This window comes from Phyllobates terribilis, unplaced genomic scaffold, assembly GCF_046119375.1.
Source record: "Phyllobates terribilis strain yellow unplaced genomic scaffold, ASM4611937v1 Scaffold_5__5_contigs__length_657084704, whole genome shotgun sequence".
NCBI lineage: Eukaryota > Metazoa > Chordata > Amphibia > Anura > Dendrobatidae > Phyllobates > Phyllobates terribilis.
Window position 1 is genome coordinate 614207281 of NW_027362765.1, and position 10112 is coordinate 614217392.

Below are 10112 nucleotides of genomic sequence, written 5' to 3' on the forward strand. Positions count from 1 at the left end.
CTTGACCTTTCTCAGAATCATCCTTACCCCATGAGGCGAGATCCTGCATGGAGCCCCAGACCGAGGAAGATTGACAGTCATCTTGTGTTTCTTACATTCTCTAATAATTGTGCCAACAGGTGTTGTCTTCTCACCAAGCTACTTGCCTATTGTCCTGTAGCCCATCCCAGCCTCGTGAAGGTTTACAATTTTGTGTCTGGTCTCCTTAACATCTCTTTGGTCTTATCTATGGTGGAGAGGTTGGAGTGTGATTGATTGAGTGTGTGGACAGGTGTCTTTTATACAGGTAACGAGTTCAAACAGGTGCAATTAATACAGATAATGAATGCAGAGTAGGAGGGCTTCTTAAAGAAAAACTAACAGGTCTGTGAGAGCCAGTATTCTTGATGGTTGGTAAGTGATCAAATACTTATTTCATGCAATTTAATGCAATTTAATTGTTTAAAAATCATACAATGTGTTTTCAGATTTTTCTTTTTAGATTCTGTCTCTCACAGTTGAAGTGTACCTATGATAAATATTACAGACCTTTCTTTATAGGTGGGAAAACGTGCAAAAATCGGTAGAGTATCAAATACTTATTTTCTCCACTGTATATATATAAATATATATATGTACACACACATGTATATCACTTGTGCTTTACTGATTTACATATTGTCAATTTGTTGCAAAAAGAAAATGCATGAACTGTTAAATAGTAGAAATCCTATTGAGTTTATTTTACTTTTTTCTGCCCACAGGAATGACCCATTAGGAACCTAAGAATATTTCATACATCTGCCACCTGTAAAAATATAGAGTAATTTGCTGAAATGCTTCGTTATAAAAAGCATAAAAGACAGGCTGATGGCCTAGGTACAAGCGTCTCTCTAATGGATGACACAGACCGAGAGGTGAGCAGCTTCACAGACCGAGCATTCAGAAGTTTATGTGTTGCAGAAGAAGAGCCATTTAATGATGTTCCTCATGTGCCGTCACCTATTAGAGGAATGTCTCTTTCAACAAAGTACCATCTAGGAATTTTTAATCTTTCAGTCAGAAAAACTCAGCCATTGGCACAGTTACCCACAACTCCACGCCAACGTGGGAAGTGGGCTCCAACATTCCAGCCTTTGCTTACCTATGCAAAGGTAGGTTTGACCGATGTCAAGACCAATAACAGCAAACTATGTGCCCCTGTGCCAAGAGGTTATAAGCAACGCTCTAAAGTGTCATCATTGATACAGACTTTCGATAATGTTGAAAATGAGATACCAGATGACTCTCCTTTAGACTCGAGACTTCTTTTCTCTAAAGGCTCCCATAGAGACACTAAAGCAGATACTAAGAGTGAGACTGTAGAAAAAACTGACATTAGTAATGAATTAAAACCAGAATCTATCAATCCAGACGATTGTCATCTTAATGAAAATAACAACTTGCATAGACGTACTGCCAGAGAGGTGTTTCTGGAGTCTCAAACTGAAACGTGTTCTTGGCTTTCAAGGTCTCCGCTGCTTTCGTCGGGGTCACCATTGGCTGATCAAGCTAAAAAAGTAGTAAAGCACAAGGATTCTCTCAGAAGGACAGCTTTTTTGCATAGTGAACATAGTGCTTTTAAATCATGGAGTGACATAAATAGGAGAATGGTTGGAGGTGATGAAAGTGACAGTTCAATACCAGGGACACCTCCTCTTCCCAGATCAGCAACCCCATGCTCACCTTTACTTCAAAGAGCAATATCTGGACTGAAAACACGAGATGGAGGAATAGAATTAGGCTGGACTTCTCCTGCTTCTTCAGTATCTAGCAGCTATGATCCTAATCAAATGCTTAGAACCGTGCCTCCACTTCCTAACAGAAAAAATGCAAAACAAAATAGAGACTCTCATCATAAAGCTGCAAAAACTCCTCTAAATGTAAGAAATCAAGATGTGATAAAGACAGATGAGGGATATTCATCAAGTAAGGAGCAAGTCAACTGGATGAATAAAATGATTAAATCTAAATCATCAGAACAAGTCAATCACGTAGCTTCACCTAACAATGCTTCAGAATTGAATAATGCATCCCAAATTTTTGTACCACAAAAAGATGAAGGCCAAGCAAAGATAATTTCCACAGAGCATATAGAAATGTCTGAAACAACAAGCAAAGAAGAAGTCAAGGAACCAGAGAAAATGCAGCCACCCCCTGGAAAAATAAAAACATTAATACAGCAGATCGAAAAAGAATCAATTAAAGAGATTATGCCAGCTCATGTTACAGAGAAAAAATATGGTACTAGAAATTTACTAACAGATGAATGTGTAGATATTCCCACTACAATTGATAAATCACCACCAACCTCTAATAATTTATCCGCCAAAAGTAATCATGTACCCCCATGGAGGAAAACAAAAAGTAGTAATAAAATTGTCCCAGAGAAGATAATTCAAAGTAAAAGTGTGGCGAAGAGAGAGACTATTGCAGTTCACGCCCATGAAAATTTATCTTTATGCAAAGAAGTACCAAAAGAAAAACCATCATCTTTTAACATCTCAAATCTTTTGACTCCAGTTATAAGAAGGAAAAACATCCAAGAAGCCCTTGAAGAAAACAGTGTAATGACCCCACCAATTAACATTACAAGTAAAGATCAAGACCAAAGAGAACTCCTTTTATATCAGAAAAGAGATGATTATAAGTCTAAGGCAACAAGTTTACTATTTAATTTGAAAGATATGAGAAAAAGGGTGAAAAGTACATATAATCCTGCCATTACTGCAAGAAATGGCTTTGAAAATAACTTGATGACAGATGTAAAAATGCAGGAATCTGTTATTCTTGCTATTAACGTTCCAGATATCAATAAATTGGTTTATGAAACTGAAAATTCTAATCACACTTATTTTGAAGAAAATGGAAGGTCAACAAGAGAATCAGAATTCAAAAGTAAATTAAACGGAAATGAATCTGAGAACTATTTATCCTTGAGTCCCATGGATCAGATCACAACACATCAAAATGGAGAGCTCTCTGAAGAAAAAGTAATGCCAGATGCAAATTTTATACAGGAGGAGAAGGAAGATTCTCAATGTTTAAGTAATAATAACAATCATATCAGTAAAGAAATTGATTATCCTCCACTGAATCTTCATAGCAAAACTGATACCTACGTAGGTGGGGAAAAAACAAGGTCTACTGAAGACCCTTTAGTTTGCCTAAATAACACAGAAGTCCATTCTCTTTTAGGAATGGAAAATGTAGGAAAAGAGATTAAGCATGATGAATGTACAGATGATTCCATAACTCAAGGACATGGATCGGATACACCGAGTATGGACATTGTACCGAGTCAATCAAAGACATGTTTTCCCTCTGAAGACATTGAAAGTAAATGGGTTGTTGATCATCATGAAAGTGAAAAGCAAGTTAGTAAAGATGATGAAAGTAAAGAAATTTTACAGTATTTTGCTGTTAACAGTTGCAGTGGAGTAGATGTAATAGAGAGCAATGCCAAGTTTGGATTTCTAGAGAGTCAAATTGAAAAGGAAGAATGCCAAGAGAATGTGACAGTTGAAAAGCCTAGAGCAGAAAGTTCATGTTCTGAGGAACTTAAAAGGCCATCATCTATAACGTCCTTTAAACCAAATTTATTTTACTTAAAAGACAATAAAATTAAATCTTCTCCTGTTACAAAGTCAGTCAGACTTTCTCTTTTCAGGAGTCTTTCTGAAGATTGCTTGGCCTTCAAGAAGTTAGATGATAACTATGCATGGAGGATAGGAGACTTTAGAGATGCAAGAGAAAGCAAAGTTATAAGTACAGATATACTCAGAACAAAGCATCCAGAAATCGGTATAGTCAGCAAACATCAAAAGCACCTAGTGGTAAGCCCTACAGCAGAAACCTCAAAACAAGAAGCCATGGAGCATAATCAAGTAAAAACTTACAAAGAAGAAGCAGAAGACCAGACACTTTGGAGGAAAGTTCATAGTATTAGAGATGATAAAAATAAACATGAGGTAGAAGAGTCAAATGCAATCAACATGGCTAGCAGGAGTAAAAAGGTACCATGCTTAGAAGAGACATTCTTCCATCCAGTTGAAACTTGTGTCTCTGAAGTAACAGGACCATCACCAGAATGTAATACTCTGATTTTGCACAACATAAATGACTCTACAAAAGAACAAGTAAATGGAGAACACATCGGTTCTCCTTGTATTGACAATGAAAATACAATTGATTCTCCTATCGATAATGGAATTTTGCAGTTTGAGGATAGTGTTAGTTTTATAGAAGATATTGCCTGTTCCACCATAACAAGTCCAATGTCAGAGAATGTAACTTGTTCCATTGTTGCCAGCCCCATGTCTGTAAATACTCAAAGCTCTGGGTTTACCACAGCACTTTCAGCTTTAGAAGATATACCAAGTCCACCCTCAACAAGTGAAAACACAAGAAATGGAAAGTTCAATTTCTTGCTCCCTGAACGAGTAATTCCACTTGACTCAGAGCCTAAAAGCACTAACTTAGTAAAACAGGAAAAAGCATCTGTTTTAGAACCACAAAAGATGCATGCAAAACCTCCTGCTGTACCCCCTAAAACAGAAAAAGCATTACGCCGTGCCAAGCGTCTGACCAAAAAACGAAGAAAGACAGATATGCCTCAAAGGGACCTCTTGGAATCTGATGTTGTTCTAGATGTTTCATCACCAGGCAATCTTACATCAACATTGGTCTCATCACAATCACATCAGAAATTGTCATGCACACCCAGATCCCTAGAGCATGAAGACATCATGTCTGAATCTTCGATTCCATCCCTTCCACTTACCCAGCGTAAACTTCTTCTGGACCCTGACTCTGGTCGATACTTCATGGTTGACATCCCTGTTTGCTTGCGCATCAAAACCTTCTATGATCCTGAAACAGGAAAATATCTGCAAATGTCACTACCTCCATCAGAAAGGGAAAGTCCAGCCTTTGAAATATCTAACAGTCCACATATGACGTACCCAGGGCTTACTCCAGTGCCTGTTTCATCTATTGTATCGTACAAGGGTACATCAGAGCTACTGAATCATGAAAATGTAAACACTTGTGAAAGGGAAAGTTTATGGAATGACAGAGAGGAAGATTCTTTAAAAATGGATAATTTTATAGGCTGTGATTCCCATGACCAGAGAATCTTAAGGAGGACTTCACTGAGCATGGACAGAATTACAAGTAGAAGCTCAGATATTATCTCAATGCAAGATATAGATGACTTTGCAATGGAAGCAGTTTCATGAAAATTTTCCTAGTCATTTAAAGTAAAACAGCACAAAATCTTACTGTATTGTTAGTTAGCCACTTTAGTTCAATTTTAACATAACTTGGTTTAAAGCAGTGCAGCCAATACATTAAGCATAAAAATTACATATTTTACTATATGGGATTCCAAGCCTCTTTCAACCAAGTTGTTAAATCACCAAAATGAACCAAGAGTTTGTGGTTTCATATAAGACATTTGGGTAACCAAAATGTTTAGTGTTTTTAAGGAAGATGTCTTGGTGTTAGGGTCATTTTACCATAGGATGTTCGCTGTAATATAAACTTCACCAACTTTTTTTGGATGGGTATTTGTGCGAATTACTCCAACACCGGTGCAAACATGAAAGAGAATATGCGGCAACCAAGAACAAAAATGTTGTATTGTATTAATTAAAAGTGTATATGTATTGTAGGTTTACAGCCATACATGTTTTATGCATATAAAATCATTGATTTTGGGTGGATTGTACTTCTTGAATCACTGTCATTACACTTTTCTTGTATAGGGTATGTGGTGTGGTGTGCAGAGGAATACAGCAGAATAAAGTTTTATGTGAGCTGCTACCTTGAGCTAAAAGTGTAGTTTTAATTCTATCAGTATTTGTCCACAGTACGCCATAGCCTTCAATGTCTAGTTAGCCAGTGTATGACTGTTTATTTTTATATGTGTTTTGTCTTCAACACATGATTCATAATATGTAGCACAAGGAGAAGGGAGAGTAAAACTAATAAGCAGTTAGGTTTGTATTGCCCAAGCATAAAGTAGTGGCAGTGCAGAGAGGTGGAAGTGTTGCCCCGGTTCATCCTTGAAGACACGTGTATTGTTACAATGTATTTGGATGTGCAAGGTGCTTAGTGATGTGCGTTATTAACAGTAGACTTGTGTTCTGCCCAGCCAGAAATAGTTGATCAAGACAGATAGAGTTAATGGTTGGGTCTAGCCCAGAGTGGGAGAGGCTAAAGTGAAAGGACAGAGGGAGTTTCCTGTCAGGAAGTCAGAAAGGGCAGCTAGAGCAGACCTTTGGTCTAATTAGTGAGCAGAGCCTCATGATCTGGGTGTCCCTAAAGTGAGCGGAGACCGAAGCAATGGATAGCATGATTCAGAGTGGGGACAAGGAAAAGTGTTAGAAGGAGTGAGTGATTTTCCAGAGATGAGGTCTGGGGCAGGAAGCCTAAAGGGACGGTAAGAAGTTATATGACTGTCAAATGATAGAGCAGCGCTGAGAAGGAAAGCGGGACAAAGAGAGAGAGTGCCCTGTGTGGTAGTTGCAAGGCGTCAGCAAGCAAAGAAGTTAAGTAATGGCAATAGTGGCACAAGTAGCTCCCCTGAGGGAAAAGTATGTGAAGTCGCTGGTTGAACAATAGGACTTTCACTTACTGGTTAGTAGTCCTGTCGTTGGAGACTAGGGAAGCTCCTAAAGTGCTGTGCTGGGTGGTGGTGAAGCTAGATTGATATACTAACGGATAGAGAGGAAGGAACAAGCTCAGGAAGGAATGGAATGTGTATGAAAATGTCATATTTTCTAAGAGAAACGTTCACGAAGTTTTGCACCCGTTATCCCATTTACATACTTCTCCCTACGTTATTGTTCAGTAAAATACAATTTATTTTTAAGTGGTCGCCTCCCTCATTGAACTCTACAACATCTGGTCCTGGCCAGCTGAAGTTACCGACATCATGCGGTCTGCAATGGCATAGCGCCCTTATAGTCCACACACCCAACCAGGGCCCTCATTTTCATGTAGCATGCCGGGGCATGGGGGACAAGCCTCTCGTCCACGACCACCGCCCCACACCACATTACAGAAGATTCCCTATATAAATCAGAGTACGAAATGAAAAAGAAAGCAGTGATAGGGAACGCTGTAGATTTGTAAAATAAATACTGTAAATACTGTATGTAAACCAAATCAGTCATATCCTCACTGGAGGTGTCACTTTAAGCTAATGATGCATCTTTGCTGCCATTGAGTTTATTCTTCAAGAAAAAAGTAATTAGTAGTGTTCTGTGGCAGTTTCCATACATGTGGTATCAGGGCTCCTTGGCTTGTGAAAAAAGGTAATTCACTGTATTTCATTTTTAAAAGCAATGCATCTGAAGGCAAAAACAGGCCTTTCCTCAGGCAAAGCTTGCTATGCTATAGTTTCAAAGGTTAACAGATTTAACAAAATGTTAAGAAATGTAAGAGATATATGATGTGGTTAATTTTATATTAATGAAATATGTCAAATAAATAACTGCTTGTTACTTTACAGCACAGAAGATTTTGTCAATCAATGTCCTTCCTCTGAGAGCTAGAGGTAAAACAAATAAGGTGGTACAGTAGGAAGAGTATTAAACATTCGTACTGAAAAGGTGTCTGCTTTGCTGCACATACTTTGGCACAACAGCATTGGCATATGGTAAGGCCACTACAATCATCTAAGTTTTCAAGATGAGAAGATGAGTTCCACCAAAACAACACAGCATGAAATGCATGTAAGAAATGCTCGCCAGCAGAAGTCGTAAACCTGTGAGGACAGTGTTTTCTCTTCACCAAATCAAATCTCTGCCTCTGTTTTGCAGGGTTTGACTGAAGGGGTTGCTCTCTGTCTGGCCCCAGAATTCACTCTGCACATACCGTATTGTGCAAACTATAAGACGCACCAGACCATAAGACTCACAACAAATTTTGGGGAGGAAATAGTAAAACAAAAAATTTAAATAAAATGATGGTGCGTCTTATAATCTGATTTTACAGTAGCTTATTGGAGGGCGGCTGCGATGGAGCGAAATCATAGGAGGCGGGGTCGATGCTGTAGGAGGCCGGCGGCAAGAGTGGGGCGATGCTGCGGGGCCTGTGCTGGGACGCGGGGGTGTCCCGGCAGTGCAAGCCTGCAAGCCCTGGGCTTTCATAAAATTTCAGCGGTGAGCGGAGTCCCCTTACCATTGATTTCCCTGCTGTGGACTTCAGGAAAATGGTCGCACATGTGCAGATTGAGATCTCTGGAGCCAAGATCTTGCACCCGAGATTCCAAGATCTCAATCTGCGCATGCGCCGCCTCTGGTGGCCATTTTCCTGCTGCAGCGCCCCAGTCCTGCAATCGTCGGCCTCCTGCAGCAGCAACCCTGCCTCCTGTGACCTCGCTCAACCGCAGCCAGTAAGCTACATTCGGATTATAAGACGCACCACCATTTTCCTTCCAAATTTGGGGGGGAAAAGTGCTTCTAATAGTCAGAAAAATATGGTAATACTGATAGTGCTAAGCATTCACTGCTTCTTTAGAAACTGTTGTTTCTGATCTAAACACATATAGCAGCTAAAAAAGAGAGTTTTTAATATTAAAGGGTATCTATAGTTGGCCACAATTTTTCTAAACCATAGTGGGTCAGCAAAAATGTAAAAACTAAATAGAAAATTGGTGATTTGAATGTCTTTTTTTTATCTCCTGGCCACCTTTGCTGCATGCTCTCCCCAGTACAGTCCTCACAGCCAGTTTTTTCATAACACCAATGTAGGCTAAAGCCCTTGGCCTTTTCACATTAGGCAGAGAGTTACAGCCTTAACCAGGCCGGGATGCGAGAAATTTCCAGCCTAGAGTGAATATGTCCTGGGGTGTATGAACACAGCAGCAGTAAGAAGAGGTGCAAAGGCCTATACAGTGGACAGTGAGCTGCGAAAGTGGTGTTATTTCTACATTTTATGTTTATTATGTTTTTTTGGTCTCTTCAGATCTCAGTGCATAATGACCAGTGGTGGATTAAGGGTAGCCAGGGCCCCGGGCAGTTTAGGGTGCATGGGCCTCCCAGCACCCGATGTATCACGTGACATGCCATATGACATTTTCAGGAGGTCATGTGACAGGTCACGTAATGAACTCACAGGTGCTCTGGTGCACATCTGTAGACGTCAAATTTTTGCCCTTTTGTGCAGCTCTAAATATAACAATAGAGGATACCATGGAATAAGGAACAGGCCTATGCATAACAAGAGGGGATGCTATGTAATAAGGGATGGGGCTACACATAACAAGAGAGGATGCTATGTAATAAGGGACGGGGCTATACATAACAAGAGAGGATGCTGTGCAATAAGGGACGTGGCTATACATAACAAGAGAGGATGCTATGTAATTAGGGATGGGGCTACACATAACAAGAGAGAATGCTATGTAATAAGGGACGGGGCTATACATAACAAGAGAGGATGCTATGTAATAAGGCACAGGGCTATACATAATAAGAGGGGATGCTATGTTATAAGGGACGAGTCTATACATAACAAGCGTCATTTAGTGCCACTGATCACCGTGTAAATCTTTGAATGGTGCAGATACAGAATAAATATTTACAGCCAGTAACTTACCACTGATGTCTCATCTGATTACAGCCATTTTCTTTGTTTCTTCTCCAACCTTCTTGTTGATGTCCTAAAGCTGTGATGTGGCCACTGCAGAGTTTGCCACACTGTTCACCGCACCCCTAAAAATAAAAACGTCACATATGTATGTCCATCATTATACGGTATATATGTATATATACAGTGGGGGAAAAAAGTATTTAGTCAGCCACCAATTGTGCAAGTTCTCCCACTTAAAAAGATGAGCGAGGCCTATAATTGACATCATAGGTAGACCTCAACTATGAGAGACAAAATGAGAAAACAAATCCTGAAAATCACATTGTCTGATTCGGAAAGAAATTTTTTTCAAATTTTGGTGGAAAATAAATGTTTGGTCAATTACAAACAAGCAAAATTTCTGTCTCTCACAGACCTGTAACTTCTTCTTTAAGAGGCTCCTCTGTCCTCCACTCATTACCGGTAGTACTGGCACCTGTTTGAACTTGTTA

The 10112-nt window shown here is 39.5% G+C and overlaps 1 protein-coding gene across 1 annotated transcript in view; it reads left to right on the forward strand.

The window, feature by feature from the left end:
• CUNH10orf71 (chromosome unknown C10orf71 homolog) overlaps positions 1-7506 on the forward strand; it is a 261903-nt gene extending 254397 nt beyond the window's left edge. The window contains exon 2 of the mRNA XM_073686093.1: positions 744-7506. Within this exon, the coding sequence (XP_073542194.1) occupies positions 816-5258 (4443 nt within the window). The 5' untranslated portion in view covers positions 744-815 and the 3' untranslated portion in view covers positions 5259-7506. The remainder of the gene's footprint in view (positions 1-743) is intronic.
• The last annotated feature ends 2606 nt before the right edge of the window (positions 7507-10112 follow it).